Source organism: Acinonyx jubatus, chromosome B3, assembly GCF_027475565.1.
Source record: "Acinonyx jubatus isolate Ajub_Pintada_27869175 chromosome B3, VMU_Ajub_asm_v1.0, whole genome shotgun sequence".
Lineage (NCBI taxonomy): Eukaryota > Metazoa > Chordata > Mammalia > Carnivora > Felidae > Acinonyx > Acinonyx jubatus.
Window position 1 is genome coordinate 36,459,776 of NC_069386.1, and position 17,495 is coordinate 36,477,270.

Sequence of the window (17,495 nt, forward strand, 5' to 3'; positions counted from 1 at the left end):
CAAGATGCAGAATAGAATAAGAAAAAGTCCATTTGCATTTTTTAAAAAAATGAAAAGGAGAAAAAAAACATATATGCACAGAAAAATTCTGGGAAGCTATTCAAAAAAACTAGTAATAGTGACAGCCCTCTTAAGAGTCTAAATGAGAGGGAGGCAGGTAGAGATGAGAAGGGCATTGTTTTGTTTTGTTTTTTTACAATTTGAATTTTTCTTTACTATCTGAATTTTTTCCCCAGGCACATATAACTCTGACAACTCTTTTTTAAATAAATTCAACAAAAGATCATCTCAACTAAGGCACACTGAACAATAAAGACACAAACTGCAAGGCAGGGTTGGTTTTTTTTTTCAAACATTTACTGAACACAAACACCGGGTTTTTTTTCCTTTTACACAGCAATATTGTTAGTTTCAAATTAGCTGGGCTATTAGGACTGTCAATTGCCACGAAATTAAAAATGATTCTACATGTCAAACTCAAATAGAAAATGTCATGCAATATAATCACTAACAGACCTCTGGTGCAGTCAGCAAGTTCACTATGTTTATTAAAGTCACGTAAATGGTTTGACAAAAGTGCACAAGAGAATGACATCACTGGTTTGTTATAAATCACAGTGAATTACTAGAATACAACAATGTAGTTCCTCGATGCAGAGGATTACAGGATGGGGTGAATATTATAAAGGATAGGATCTTTTCAACACATTAGGCCAGTCAGATTTTACTCCCCAACGATGTACCTCTGAAAAGAGTGGTTAGCAAAGCTGAGGGGTTTTCCTCATCTTTTCTCCTCCACCAATTACTAATAAGCCACAACAAAAAAAGCCATGCGCAAGTTTTACAACACCTGATAAAAGACAGATACAAAACCTTGTTTACTTCGTCACTGGGCAAAGCTTGCACCTTTGCTCCTTCATTTTGCTGATTAGGCCACTCATCACATGACTCACCCCTAAATGAAAAGCTGTTAATAATTTAGCAATACTCACCCCTGTACACACATCAAGATATACTCCCCATAACCATCAAGTCAATGTCCCTTCCCTGCACATTAACACAAATGAACACACCACAAACCTAGGACTAGAGACCACATTTACTTTACAGTTTTAAAAATTAATGTATCTATCATCACTATCAGTGGACTTATTCCAGATCCCCTATTTGGGAGAGAGGCTGCTGTACGTACAACCCAGGCCATCTGAAGACTTGGGCAAGTCTGCCAGACGTGTATGACAAAGCCCTGCAAGGTGCCATACGTACCTAGGAGCTTTCTACCTTCCAGAGAGGGTATCCAGAGAAGAGCTGTGCGTTTTCAGAGTGGAAATAAACACACAGCTTAACATCCTATGGACTGGTAACTTTCCATAGAGCAAAAGGCAGAGTTTTGTTTTCTTTAACCCATTTCAGTGTTACAGCATAGTCAGTGAGGAAAACAGAAGAGTCATCTGTACATAGATACTTGTGGCTAGACTAAAAAGGAACATTTAGGATTTTTACAGAAAATCTACCATAAAAACAAGCCCTTTCTACTTTTGTCCACCTACTCACTAGTTCAATCACTGGCTGCTTCTAAACCCAGAAAACTGTAACCCAAGGGCCAGCAACTCACCTCCTCACCGCGCCCCGTTCCCAAAAAGGAAAGTTTCTGCACGAGTAATCCAAAATGGTCCTATCCATAAAGTAGCTGCCTCAACTGCAGTGGAGACTGGTAACGGCTGTCATTCCCTTGGGATATGTAATTTGCAAAACCACTTGCCAGACACAGAGTTGATACTTAGGGAGCTGCGCCCCCCCCCCCCCGCCCCCGAATCGTTTGTTACTTCAAACAGTGCTATCGTACCTACCTAGGTTTCCCCTAATTATCGGTTATTAATCAACTAGTAGTACACTGAAACAAAACCCTTCCCAGAAACAAGCAAGACCAAAGCTTGCTTTTTTGGCTCGTTTGTTTGAAGTTCCCACGGCAAAGAACCTTAAGGTAGTGGGACTGTGGCCTGCTGGAGCAATCCAGAGTAGAGTGAAGAAAACCATGTGGTGTCAGAGTTCTCACAACAAAAATTTCCCCCTTCTTTAATCAATTGAGGGGATGGATTTGCTGCCCATTCCTTGAGTTGAAGAGTCACCTAAATTCAAGGGTTCAGTTTCACCAACTCTTATTTAAAAACGGAAAACCCACCTAAGTTTCACCTCGTTTGCCCAGATATCCATCCTCCTGGGCCTCTCGTTCAACCAAATTTATAGGACAATTACTGAGCAAGACAAAGAAGTTTTGACTGAATTTGTAATATTATCAAGGAAGACTTACGATCCGAAGCATACTTCTACCAATAATAAACAGAAAATGACAAAAGTGGATGGAAAATGGAGACAGCCTGGAGTTCTCATGAGCTGAGATACAGAACTATTGACCTTTCTTACCGATTTATTTTCCTAAAAAAAAAAAAAAAAAAAATAATAATAATAATAATAATAATACATTTTTTAAAACACACAAAACATTTAAGCTTGGGAAGGATTTGGCTAAACATACTTAAAATAACTCTACCAAAAACAAATAAAACAGGCATGTAGATCACTTGTTTTAAGAATGGTTTTATACAGATGTTTCACAATACATATTTGGATTTATTTTACAGGACAGAATTAGATCCTTAGCAATGGAGTGCACAACATACTACGACACTACAGTAGAAAAGTATGTTACCATTAGCAGAGCTCACAGTTTATTCCCACTGTCTTCACACTCTCTCTCCAACCTTGTCGGCACTCCCGTCAGCAGCTGCGCTCTCCAGCATGCATCCCTTCTCAAAAGCACTGTCATTAAATTTTGATGTCTGAATATGTACATATAATCATCATCCTCATTTTATGAATACGTAAGATCTAAAAGAGTGCTGGTCCTGAGTAGCCAGAGGGATGGTTTTTAAAACATGCAACATTATCTGATATTTTAAGTTTTGGTGTTTAAAAATCATACACATTCATAATGGAACCAACTGAATACCAAGTATCATAGCCATTCCTCAGACTGTCAGAGACACAGGCCTTGAAGTCTGAAAGATACAGGGTCTGACCTAAGCTGTGGAAAAGGTGTGATTCACTCACCTTGAGGACGTGCATTTTCTCTTTCAGGCCACGAGAGTTGCCAAGAGCAAGGTACAGTATTTCCTTGATTTGCACCGGAAGGATCAAGGCCAGTAACTTTCAAATTAGGGCTCTTTCAAGTATCTCCCTTCAAACCATCCTGAAAACCCTCCTTGTAAAGACCTCAGGTTAGGAAAACAGAAATATATTACCATGACAGAATTTGCCATCAAAACGTTCCTAGCTGAAACAAGAGCATGAAGTAGAACTACAGTGGCCATAAAGGTATCTTGCATTCTTAGGGGAAAAAGTTTTTAAGGTTCCCCCCCCTTCCAATCCCTCCCACCCTTCAAACTATTTCATTTTGTGGGGTATCTTTTATTTAAGGCCCTAGGTGCTAATTTTGGCTTGGTCACTTATGCTTTATACTGTTTCAACTGCAACCTTTCTCTTATACTTCACCAAACAATATGCAGACATAAAATGCTCATTGAAACCATACAGATTTGGGGTTTCTTTGTTTTTGTTTTTTTTTTTTTAGTTTATAGCTGATGTTACAGCATCATAATGCTTTTCATTAACGAAAAAAAAGCTGGTCTTCACTTACAGTACCATGCACTACGAGTAGCTAAGGCATTCATTTGGCACTAGAGAGAAAAAAATACAGATATAGCTCATTTTACTTTATCATTTTTTAACATCAATAGAAATAGAAATAGGTGTATACCCTTTACTTGAATTTCTGTGATGCTTAAAAGATAATCACAGAATACTCTTTTAGTCTGACACTTAAAATGCTGCCATCAAAACAAAACAAAACAAAACAAAAAGACCTCTGCACAGCCTATCAGAATCAGTGACATTTTGTGGTTGAACTTTCAGCTCTCAGACAGAAATACCATCCAGACAGCATTCCAAATTACTTTTATCATCAAAAACATTTCATTTCCTATACCACACTAGTGATTTTTCTACTAATTATAAGGGACAAAGTAAAGAAAGTGAAAAAATTAAAAACATCCTTGTTCCTTTTCATCCATCATAAACACCTTATGAGGGGGGCACAAACAGTGCCCTCTGGAAAAGCAGTTTCCAATTTTTAAAAGAGACCACACAGGAGGAAAGGGAGAAAGGGACAAAAATAGAAGGTGTAACTATATTGTGACAATTTGTTTCATAAGAAAACACAGTATTCATAATTTTTACATGTCTGTGAGCTGAGTTGAAATGCAGGCTGCTGCAATTTAGAGAAGTTACCTTAAAACAGAGACCAAAGAATTTTAGAATTTAAGCCTGACGGCAAAGAGTCCATCGATATTCTCTGAAAAATTGCTTTAAGACTATTACTCCTTTGTGTGTACCACCCAGCATAATGCAAAAATTCCAATGGATTTAACTTGATACATTTATAACTATTATTAAATTAGCACATTTTCAGATTAATCTGCAGTTGTATTTTTTGAAATCCTCCTGATGTTATGATGTGCCGTATCACTCCGCATAAATATTGGAAGAGCAAAACCTACGTGCAGCAGTTGGGCACACGCAGAACACCGGGGTATCCCATTACTCTTATGGTCCTTTTTAGTTGTTCTTCTTCATGAAATCCTCAAAACTGCTGCAAGGATAACACGCTGACACAGGCTTAACAGAAATACTTTTGTAGGCAGTTTTTAAAATATTGACTTCAAATCATAAACGTCCCTTGTTACATAAAATATTTTATATTCATTCCTTAAAAAAAAATACAAATGCCAAAGCATTATGTTGTACACCTGAAACTAATATAATGTATCTCAATTATACTTCAAGAAAGAAAGAAAGAAAAAAAGAAAGGAAGGAAGGAAGATAAAGTGACCAATATCCAGACACCTTAGATTATAGTTACACCTAAACAATGTGGCGTTGTTTAAAGTGTATTTGAGATCAGTCAACATCATGAGGCAAAAAGACCAAATACAGAACTAAGGAAGGATGGGTAGGGAGGAAGGGTAATGGAAAGAAAAGCAGAATTTATGAACACATAATTCTATTGTCTGTGATTAAAGTCCTTTACTTTTTAGCACCACATTAAACGATTTTACATATCCAGTCACTTAATGAAATCCAACAAACTCTTCAAGAGTTCTGGGAATCTGGTCTTGGTAGTTAATGTCATTAGCCCGAACTGCTCGGGCAGCCAGGCACTTGAGACTCATCTTCATTTGAGTTTTAAGTAGTATTTCAGATACCCCAGTTGTACTTTTGTCTAGCGGAGTCTTATTCTGTTTATTGGTCATGTCAGTGTGGGCGCCAGCTTCAACCAGGCTGATGATGATAGAGTGCAAGGTTAAAAAATCACTGATGGGCCTGTTGTACTGAACGATGATGTGAAGGGCACTGTTCCCCTCGTTGTCTACTGCATTCACCTCGGCACCACAGTCCAGCAGGAGCTTCGTGACAAGTGCATTTGGAAAGCTGCAGACATCATTGGTGTGGAAATCATCAACCGGGGTGTTCGAGTTGACAGCTAGATGCAGCAGGGTGAAACCTTCCCGAGTTCTGGGATCCAGGTGAATCAGGTTGTAGATCTGCTTGTTAATTTTGCACTGATCTTCTTCACTGCACTGTGTTTTGGTGGAGATGCACACTAAATACAGAAAAGTATAGAGATTACATTCATAATTGTCCATAGCATTGTGGACATCAGCGTCTGGAATATTTTTTACTCTGTTCATACTTTGTTCTATTTCCAAAACACTGCATCTCAAAACACATTCTATGTCTGGGGCCTTCACAGTTTCATTCAAATGTATCATCTGTGAGAAAACTTGAGCGAATCGAAGAAGATCCTTGTGGGTATTCCGGTTACCTTTCTGTCTCAGGTGCAGGGCGTGCAGCCACAACTTGATACACTGTTCGAATTCCATGTTATCCGCATAAACGGCTCCCCTGTAAATGATGGGATGGGAAACATCAATATTGTCAGCACCTAAAATCCGTTCCCGAACTATAAGGCCTTCCATGTGAAGAGCATCTCTGTCTTGCCGAATGGATTCCAGTTCCTGAGGATTTCTACATTCAGTTCTATTTCCATAAGCATGGATTGGTGGGAGGACCTCTTTCTCCAGAATGTTATCACCATCTTGAAACCTCTCCAACATGGCTAAATATAAATAGTGGTACGTCTTCATGATGTCATAGTTCTCGCGGTCATTTGCAAAGGAGGCACCCAAGAGTTCCAGAGCTTCAATCCGACTTCTTCGGTCGCAATCAGCATGAGAGAGTAACAGTTCGACGACATCGGCCTTACAGCTTTCGGCAGCTACTTTTAATGGCGTCATCCCATGGCCGTTCACTACTATAGCAGCACGCCATTTTATCAGCTCTTTCACAATATCTATGTGCCCGGCTTCAGCTGCAAAGTGCAAGGCTGTGGCTCCACAATGTGCTTTAGCATTGGGATCAGCACGTTGTTCTAAAAGGTATCTGACCACGTCAGTGTGTCCCTTGTACGCTGCAATCATCAGGCAGGTGTTGTCGTATTTGTTGGCAATGCTGATGTTGGCATTATTTTCAACCAAGTATTTCACAATATCCAGTCTGCCATCAAAGCATGCCGCCCGCAGGGGGGTCGAGTTAGTTACTGTGGTGTGGTTCACGTTGGCTCCATGGCTGACTAGAAGTTTAACAACTTCAAAATGTCCAGCTCCTGCTGCACACCACAGAGCAGTGGCGCCATCAATCACATACCTGTTCGTGAAAAGAACAAACCGTCAGAAAATGGAGGCCACGTGCCCTGAGAGAAGTTTAAAGAATGTATTCGTCTGCACTGACCAAAACCCTCAATCTACAGAATGCAAATAAAGCGTTAGTTTGTGTGAAAATAAAATCAGGTGACTTAAGTCAAGCATGTTGCATTGTACTTATTATACCTTGTATAAGCTCAATAAATGTTAGCTATCTATTACTGTTACTACCAACGTATATAACCCTAAAAAAAAAATCACCAACTTTTTACTAGCAAAAGTAAATACATTTCAGAAAACACAGAGGCAGTGTACGGAGGCTCGTAACTTCTTTACCACCCAGTTGATGCACTGGCTCTTAAGAAAAAGCATGTTCCTCCTTCCCAGGATCCCTCACGGACCGGAGTTTCTCTCTATATGTCAGTAAGAAAGCTACCCTAATCCCTATATTGACGCTGTGTTAAAAAACTGCTTTAGGAAAACAAGGATTTAAGCAGATAACTTTTTCCTAAGATTATCTGAGCTAATCAAATATATACCTCTACCACAGCAGTGAGAATGAAAAACTTCCCGCTCCATACAATATGGAAGGATCACATAAACATAATGCTGAGCAAAAGTCAACCAAACATAGTACATGTTATATTACTACATGTATATACCTATCTGTAGTGTTGGAAGTCAGAAGGACACTGTTTACCTTTAAGGGGAGTAGAGAGTGGGAGAAAGCGCAAAAGGAACTTTATTAAACGAGTATGTTCCCTTTCTGAAAAGACACGTTCAATTAGTGCATTCCTCTCTGTTATACTCCAATTTAAAAGTCTCTGGGGCGCCCTGGGTGGCTGGGTCACTTATGCGTCTGACTTCGCTTCAGGTCATGATCTCAGTTCGTGGGTTCGAGCCCCGCATTGGGCTCTGAGCTGGCAACTCAGAGCCTGGAGCCTGCTTCAGATTCTGTATCTCCCTCTCTGCCCCTCCCCTTGCTCACGCTCCTTCTCTCTCTTTCAAAAATAAATAAATAAAAAGAAGTCTCAAGGGGTGCCTGGGTAGCTAGCTCAGTGGGTTGTGCTAACTCTTGATTTCAGCTCAGGTCGTGATCTCACAGTTCATGGCATCGAGCCCCAAGTCTGGCTCCACATGGATCATGGAAACTGCTTAAGATCCTCTCTCTCCCTCAGCCCCTCCCCAGTTTGTGCGTATGTGCGTGCACATACAAGCTCTCTCAAAAAATAAAAATAAATTTAAAAAATGTAAAAGTCTTAAAAATGTGCATGTATATATGTGCTTACATTAGGGGTTTATGTATGTTCTTCAACAAAATCACTGGGGGAAAATATTAAGAGCAGGAAACAATTAGCATTTTCCTAAAAACAAGTGGGCATCTTCCCTGACCTTCAGTCTGTGCTTGCACTTTTTGGCTTCATAGTCACCACTTACTTATTGCCTCATATACACTAGGTTCACTACTTACATAAAATCAGACGTGCAAGGAGGCCAATCTTGTCGATCTGTCTACCTTCAATTTTTCCCCAACCTCAATTTCTCAACTTTTTATCGCGTTACTAAGCATCAGCCCTAAAAAGTAGATTTTTGCTACAGATACTTACATCTACTGTGCTTGAACCACTAAAATAAGTATACTTGGAAGTGTTAAGGAAAAAGATCAAACAAAAGCAGTATTTACTAGAGTTAAGAATCTATACTAAAAACCTCACTGCTGAGCTCCTCACTATACAGCCTTATGTTATAACACAGGTCAAATTATATCGTCCATGAAATGGAAGAGTATAATTCCTCTGGTATAATAAAAACATCATAGTTTAACTCCAATTAACAACACCCCCAAGACACCATCGGTCTGTTGTTTCTGCTGAAAACAAAAGACCCACTTTATAACAATTCAGGCAGTTACTTCTTCACTTTCAAGCGACACAAAATGACACAAAAGTCTTCTAACAAGGACTTACGCAGTTACCTATGGGAAAGGGGCAGGACTGACTGGGAAGAGGCTTAAAGCTGCTGGAAATGTCCTATATCTTGACCTGGGTAGTGGCTACATGGGTGGATATTTAGGGCAAAAAAACTCACCAAAGTGCACACTTAAGATCTGTGCCTTTTACTGTATGGAAGACAAACCTCGAAAAAGAAAAAACCAGGTTTCTGAAGTTTCTTTTCTAAACTTTATTTTTTGTAAGTGCCATTTGTTAATTGATTTTTTAAACTAAACTGGAAGTCCAAAAAAGAAGACAAAACATCAGCGATGGTTTTAATGGCTGCCAACCGTACCTTTTGCAAACAATTCAGTAAAATTAAAATTAACATTTTTAGTGTCATGATTATACGAAGTTCAAGAAATTTTTCTTTCACTACCAAAAAAGTATCATTTGTGACAGCATCAGAAAATATCAGTACCTAGTAATAAATCTAATGAAAAATATATAAGAGTTCTACACTGAAAACTACAAAACATTCCTGAGATAAATTAAAGGTCTAAATAAATGGAGAAATATCCCATGTTCATAGTTAGAAGACTCAATAGTGTTAAGATGTTAATTCTCCACCAAAATGATATATAGAGTCAATGCATTCCAACCAAAATCCCAGCAGGGGTGGATGAGAGAGACAGTGTGTGTGTGTGTGTGTGTGTGTGTGTGCGCGCGCATGCGGGCATAGCCACACATGTAGAGATTGACAAATTAACCCTAAAAGGAATACAGAAATGCAATGGACCTAGAACAACCAAGAGGATCTTGAAAGGGAAAAAAAAGGGCAACTACAGTAATTAAGATAATGTGTCACTGGCACAAGGACAGACAAGTGTATCAATAGAACAACAAAAAAAATCCAGAAGTAGATTCACACACATAGTTTTTTAATTAATTTTATTTTATTTTAATCTTTGAGAGAGAGAGCACGCACAAGCAGAGGAGGAGAAGGAGAGGAAGAGAGACAGAATTTCCAGCAGGCTCCACGCTAAGCAGAGCTCAATCCCACAACCCTGAGATCATGACCTGAGCCGAAATCCAGAGTCGGACACAACTTTCTGAGCCACCCAGGCGCCCCATAGTCTCTTGATTTATGACAAAAGCTCCATTGAAAATCAGGTAGAAAGTATGGTCTCTTTTTAAAAAAATGGTCCTAAAGCAACTAAGTATCTGTATGGGAAAAAAGTAACTTTGACTTTTACCTCACACTATGCATAAAAATTAGAGAAGTGGCATACATCTAAAGCAAAACAATAAAAGCTTCTAAAAAAAAAAAAAAAAGACTATCTTAATGACCTTGGAGTTAATGACCACTTCTTAAACAGAATGCAAAAAAAGCACTAATCATAGAAAAAACTGATTTATTTGACTTCATTAAAATTAAGAACTTCAATTCACCAAAAGATATTGTGAAGAAAGTGAATATGCGGTCCACTCACTGGGAGAAGATATTTCCATTAAATGTATTTGACAAATCAATAAGAAAAGGCAAACAACCTAACTAAAAAATGGGTGAAAAGACTAAATGAGTACACTTCACAAAAGAAGATAGTCAAGTGACCAATAAACACATGAAAAAAAATGTTCAAGATAATTACTCACGAGGGAAATGCAAATTAAAACCAGAAGTCACCAATACACAGCCACCAGAATGGCTAAAATTAGTAAGACTGACATGATAATACTAAGTGTTGGTCAGGATGTGAAGCAACTCAAACTCTCATAGCTGGTAGGAATGTAATGTTTCCAGCCACTTTGGAAAAACCGTTTAGCAATACACCAACCCCATGACCCAGCAATTCTACTCCTTGGCATGTAACTGAAGAGAAATGAACACGAATATCCACCAGTGAAGACATTTACATAAAAATGGTCATAGCAGCTTTATTTGTAGAAGTCAAACACTGGAAACACCTACGATATCTGGTGCAGAATAAGCTGCCATAGGTTCATACAATGGAATACTACAGAGCATAACAAAACCCCATACATGCAACTACACAGATGAATCTCATAGTGATGTGTTAAGCAAAAAAAGAGACAGATGAGTATACTGTATGATTCCCTTTACAGGAAGTTCAAATATAGGCAAAACTAATATATGATAATAGAAGTCAGAATAATCTTTACTTCTGAGAAGGAAAAGGAGAGGAACTGATGGAGAAAGGGCACAAGGGAAACTGAATGATTAAAATGTCCTGCATACTGATCTAGAAGGTGTTTACATGGATGTAAACATATTAAAATTTTATCACATTGTATAAATTTTTTTTTTTTTATTTTTAAGTTTACTCATTTATTTTGAGAGAGAGAGCGAGCAGGGGAGGAGCAGAGAGAGAATCCCAAGCTGGCTCCTCACTGACAACACAGAACCTGATGCCGAGCTTTAACTGACAAACCAAGAGATCATGACCTGAGGCCAGATGGGAGTCAGATGCTTAACCAGCTGAGCTACCCAGGTGCCCCTATCCACTTAAACTTTATGCACCTTACTAGATATTATACCTTAACTAAAAATATGCATAATTAAAAACAAAAATGAGACACAATTAAAGAAAAACAGTTTAAATGAACAAAAATAGCTAATAAATATTTTTGATGTGCCAAGCACTCACTGTATTAAGTACTCAACATGCAATGTATCTCATTCAATCCTCACAATACCCTCCTCCCAGTAACCCTACGAGGTCGATATTATTATGCTCATTTTACAGATATGTAACTAAAAGGTTTATATGAGATTGAAACACAATATTACTCTAGAAACTATAAAATGCATCAAACGTAAGGAAACATAACACATGACATTAACTTAAAAGTTAACATTAACTTAACTTTAAAAAGCATTTTGAAACTGATTAGTCTATCAAAAATGAATACATAGTTAATATATAGTTACATTTACATAGTTAAATGTTTTCTCGCACTTCATTATTTTTTTTAATGTTTATTTTTGAAAGAGAAAGAGACAGAATGCAAGCGGGGGAGGGGCAGAGAGAGAGACACACAGAATCTGAAAAGGCTCCAGGTTCCGAGCTGTCAGCACAGAGCCCAACGCAGTGCTGGAGCTCACGAACTGCGAGATCATGAGCCGACCTGAGTCGGACGCTTAACCGACTGAGCCACCCAGGTGCCCCAGTTCCCTTGCACTTTAAAAATACACTTTCTGTGGTGCAGCCTAATCATTTCCATTTTTCCATATAACGATGTGACAGAAGCCTCAAGAAAGTTTCAATTATCTATTTTTATTGAGGCAATTAAAATTTTTAAATAGTTTAGGACAGGGGCATCTGGGTGGCTCAGTCAGTCTGAGAATCCAACTCTTGATTTTGGCTCAGGTTGTAGGATCAAGCCCCACGTCGGGCTCCTTGCTGAGCATAGAGTCTGCTTGAGATTCTCTCTCTCTCTCTCTCTCTCTCTCTCTCTCTCTCTCTCTCTCCCCCTCTCCCTCTCCCCCTCCCCCTCTCCCCCTCCCTCCCTCCCTCTGCCCCTCCCCCCACTCACTCACTCTAAAATAAATCTTAAAAAATTTTTAATAAATAAATAAATAGTTTAGGACAAAATATTCACTGCAGAATGTATTAGAAAATGACCAGTCCTTCAGAAACACTAGCCTTAGTAAATTTTGCATTTCTACATCTAAACAAAAAATTAAACAGATTAAAGGGAATTATAAACCTAAAATCTATGACGTTCATTTGTCCATAAAATTCAGCTGAAATTATGAGCACAAACTGCCTCAAAACAACATACCAAACACATTTATAACAGAAAATAAAAATATAATAAAATTAACGCAATATGTACTTAGTCCATATGGGAGAAGCACTATAAAACAATGATCTTTCTAGACTCAGTCCAAACTGCAATGCAAACTCCCTATTATGTATTTCATTTTAAAAATCAAGAAACCGGGGCACCTGGCTGGCTCAGTCGGTGGAGCGTGCGACTCTTGATCTTGGGGTCGTGAGTTCGAGCCCCATGTTGGGGGTAGAGATACATAAAAAAAATAATAATAATAAAATTAAGTAAGTAAATACATAAATATCAGGAAACTAAATCTGACATTCACCTTTTTAAACAAAATGTACACACACACCAGATGACAGAAATATTTCACAATAAAAGATAACATTTCTGATCACAAAACCAAACTCAACTATTTCCTGGTTCAATTTAAAATAAAAATGTCTGGTTCAAGCATTTGAAAAGGAAATAAAAATTCATTAAATGTAAATGATCAATACTTTATTTTAACCAAAGTCCTTAAAATCATTTACTAGATCAAGTGCAGTTTCTTAAAATATATACTCCCCAACAGTGACTTTTAAATGAAGTCAAATGATGATGTGCCCCTCATGCCTGCCCTCTACCAGGACATTGAAAGTATTAGTACTAGCACCGACTTTAAAATAAGAGAACTCAACAAAAAGCCTCAGAATTCCCAGAGGTCCTGTTCTCCTTCCCATCCATGTCAGCAAACCTCTTTTAGCATAAGGGTTCCCCACAAACTCTGGCCCAGAGCTGGCAGTGGGCCCTAGGAACTCAGGCCAACACAATATTCCATGGTCACATGACACCTCACCTCTGTTCTGTTCCATTTCTGTAACATTCTTAATAGTTTTCCATTCTCCAACTAAAGGTTCTTTCATTTCCACTCAAGTAATTTTTCTTGTCTACTTGTCTGTCAATTTTAGTCTTCGCATATTAAGCCATAAGTAAAATAATCTCAAATGTTCCTCCTAAAAATATGAACAAGGGCTCAAATATCACCATGGGGCTTGATCTAGGTAGGTGTAGGTAGTCCCTTCCTCCTTGAGACTCTATTATGAATCCACTTTAGTTTCCTAAGGTATAATAGAAATTTTTAGGCAGAACATAGACTTAAAAATAACTTTTTTAAATAAGATATTTAATGTCTCTCTTTCTCTCTCTCACACACACACAATACATACTATATCAAACCCATAATCACATAGATAACCGTTGCTTAGAATGAAGATAAGTGAAACTTAAAAAAAAAATCGAGCAAATAACAGAATAATGAACAATCTGACAAAAAATTGTGAAGATGGTACACAAGTGACCAAAAACTAGGAAACACTAATCTAGCTCAGCACACAGAGAGAACCTGCTAGTCCCCACCTGGCCATGGTTCTCAAGTGCCAATGGAACCTAAGGGGGGATTTTAGCTAAGTACTTCTCAAAAAGCCAGCCCCCAACGGATGAGTGAGCTTCATATTGTTAACACCGCATTCTGGCCATTTTCACAATGTCTGGAATGAGTGCAAAGTGAAATCATGACATTTGCAAATAACACTCTTTTTTATCTAGTTCTGAAATGCCAAAATGACGGGAATAAACTGCAAAATCTCAGAGTGCTGTCAGTGGGCAGAAAGGTGGCCATGAACTTCAATTCTCCCTTGTTAATTAATTGGTAAGCTCCTCAAACGTAGAAACCTTGCATTTTTTTCTGTATCCTCCACAGAAGATGTAATAAATAGGGCTAGGCCCACTGCGGGCATTTAATAAATAAAATTCTCCACTGCCTTTGCATAGCAGCCAAGAAATTCATAATTGTAACAATCCACAAACCAAAAAGGCAGACTGAAGAACAGAAAGAACGCTTGGCCAAAATCTGAAATGCAGAACCACTCGCAACTACAGCCTCACCAATCCGACTCACTGTTTCCCACAAGGGTCATCAAAATCTGGCCTCCACCTCTCTCCAGTCTCCCACAATCTCTTCTCAATTTCCCCAGCTTGAATCCCTTCCTATGACCACAATGAAACACACTGAAACACTGGTCACTGCAAGTTCGCCAGGCTGTTGCCTCTCTCTCTCACTTCTTTTAAGATCCAACTCTGACATCACCTTACCCAGGAAGCCCTCCCTGATTCCCCCAGGCAAAGCTGAGCACTTCCTCTTCTCCTACTCCCTCAGCAGTCCCAAAGACTTCTAAAACTCTAAATGGCAAGGCATCTGTAATTATTCATTTATATAGCTATTTGTGTCTCCCCCACTAGACTGTCTTCCCCCACGGTGGGAAGAGTACGTTACTCACCTCTGCATACCCAATCCCTACCACAGAGCCTGGCACACGGGAGTTCAGTAAGTGTTTGCCCACTGAACTCTTTGATTTTACTGGCCGGGGGAGAACACCGGGCAAGATACACTACTATACAGGCTCAGTGCTGTATTTCTAGTCATTTCTAGTCATTTCAAGTTCTTTTGATTCCATCTCAAAATACCTTTCTCTTTGATAGTTAAGGAAGACAGCAGTAAGCAAAGCCTTTCCAAATACTTTAGGAAACTATTTTTTCTCACCACTATTCTCCCCTCTTCCCAACAGGCCTCAGCAAATTCCTTAGCTGTGGTGTTCCCAGGAGCTGTTATATCTCAATGAATGCATGCACCTATACAACTGGAATGGTGCTGGAAGTTCAGGGGTCATTCTGTGGCACTTCTCCAGGTATGGGAAAGGCTGTGGGAATGCAGGGAGTTATAGAAAGGACACAGAAGCCAGTAAGGGAAAGCAAACATGAATCAGGTTGCCATCTTTCATCGACAGGAAGAAGACCATCTCCTGAATGTCTAGGGAGGTGGCACCGTAGATTAACCACCAACACAGGCTATCGTTTCATTAAAATGTAATACTCTAAAATATTTTCTTCTCATCTAAAACAGAAGAAAAAGCTTTTATTATTTAAACGTAAAAAAGAATCAACCAAAATTCAACAATGCCCTAGTCATCACCAAGAAGTGCTTTTTCAATGCGGTTTTAACCAAGCAGTTCTCAATCACCAAAACTAAAGATACATATCTTTGTGCTTGGACCACATCCACCTCAAAAAGAAAAAAAAAAAAAAAAAAAAAAAAGCTAGAATGGCTCATATACTGGCACAAAAGTCAACAAATACAAATGCAATCAATGAAGTTTGTAATCTGTAAAACACTTTATCATCATCCAGCACAGCAGACACTGTCAAACCTGACAATTCTGCGTTAACTATTATCACACCCCAAAAATATGTACAATTAGACCTAAAAACCAAACTTTAACTTCAACAATATGAATTTAACTCCCCATCTCAAAGAAGAGCAAACAATCAAGTTTCCTCACAATATCACAAGATAACGTATATTAACAATGGCATCATCTGCTATACCAGGCCCAGGGCCATTTTTGCAGCCAACAGCTCTACCTCGAGGAACGTGGAAGAGTCAGAATCATGTCTTGGGATGTCTGGCTGCCCGACGACCCCTCCAGACGCTGGAGTTCTAGGCGCTTATTTTGACATGACGGCCCCAGCAACCTGCCTGAAGGGACCATCACTTGAAGGAGTAAAAACGGGGTGACCAACTAAGTCATCAAACAGAAGTCTTCGATGTTAATTGCCGACCGCGTTAATTTCTGCTCTCGGTTCCGACCCCCACCATCGACAAAGGTAAAACCTGGAAAGGTGCACCTCCTCCATACTACTTGCTCACAGACTCTCTAGTGGAGAAGAATACCGATTAGATATCAAGACAGAGGTGTGGCTATTTACGCACAGAGAAGAGGGAATGAGGGGTAGGGACCGAGGAGGATGAGCAACACACGGGATGAAGTATTAGCCCTGGAAGATGAAGTGGTCATTAATGCGGCAGGAGGATGCACAGAAAGGAAGCAGTGATACCTCTAGGAAGAGAGTGGAGGCGGGGGGAGCGGGGGGGGGGGCTCTCGGAGCGCTTGGAGAGGGTTTGGGATGTACCTACCCGTCGAAGCGGACGGTGCCCGTCTGCTGAGTCTGCACCCGGTAATGTTCTAACAGCAAGCGCACCACCTTGGCGTGCCCATTGCGGGCCGCGATGATGAGGGGCGTGGAGCGCTGCCCTCCCTGCTGGCTGACATAGCCCAGCAGATAGCGGATGTCGCTTTCAGACCGGTTGAGAAGCAAGGCGGCCAGGGTCAGCACCTTGCCCTCGCTGGCCGCCTTGTATACATAGCCAGCCAGGCCCTCCATGGCCGCCGCCAACTCCAACACCCGTTTGGTCGCCACCGCTGCTGCTGCCTTGCGCCCCCGGAGGCCGCGTTCGCCAGCGCTTCAAACCTGGGCCCTCACAGCCCATTCAACAGGGCGCCGTCGCCGCCGCCGCGCCCAGGCAGCAGCGCGGCCAGGGGAGGGCGGAGACGCAGAGGTGGCCGAATGCCGCAGGGGGCACGTCCGCGACCCGGTCCGGGCAGGGAGGAGGGCGGTCAGGGCCGCCCCCAAGGCCCTAGGCGCCGGCCCTGGGCCGAGGGGATCTCCATGGCGGCCGCCGCCCTGGGCCTCAGGCCGGACCCCTCCTTCCTGCGGGCTGCGACAGGCGCGTGCCCGAGCTACGGGTCGCCGGCGAGGTCCCTAGAGGACCGCTCGCGCCCCGGATGGCGAATGGTGGGCGCGTCTCCCTCGCCCCGGCCCGCCGGGCCTCGGGCCTGGAACCTCCTCGGCCTCCGCCTCCGCTCTGCGTCCTCCCCAGCTGGAGGAAACCCGCGGGCCCTCGCCCACCACAGCTCCGAAGGGCCAGACGCTGCCGAAGGCTTCGGAGCTCCACGCCTGGCGGGGGGGGGGGGGGGGGGCCTCCGGAGCGAGGCGGAACGCTCCCGCGGCAGCAGCCCCCGAACTCGGGGCGGGCAGGAAGGCGCGCCTCCGCAGACTGGGCCGGGAG

General features: G+C 41.0%; 1 protein-coding gene across 1 annotated transcript; it reads right to left on the reverse strand.

Annotated features, from left to right (window-relative positions):
- Window positions 1-522: 522 nt before the first annotated feature.
- On the reverse strand, window positions 523-17,476 carry FEM1B (fem-1 homolog B). The gene is made up of 2 exons (XM_027067621.2): window positions 16,563-17,476; window positions 523-6,822 (listed from the first exon to the last, which is right to left on the reverse strand). The coding sequence occupies exons 1-2, from the start codon at window positions 16,808-16,810 to the stop codon at window positions 5,187-5,189; spliced, it is 1,884 nt and encodes a 627-aa protein (XP_026923422.1). The 5' UTR covers window positions 16,811-17,476; the 3' UTR covers window positions 523-5,186.
- Window positions 17,477-17,495: the final 19 nt, after the last annotated feature.

Excerpts from the sequence above, each read along its gene's own strand:
- FEM1B (XM_027067621.2), bottom strand. The coding sequence starts at position 16,810 with ATGGAGGGCCTGGCTGGCTATGTATACAAGGCGGCCAGCGAGGGCAAG. Across the intron at positions 6,823-16,562 it reads GGCACCGTCCGCTTCGACGG|GTATGTGATTGATGGCGCCA; the intron begins GTAGGTACATCC and ends TTTCACGAACAG.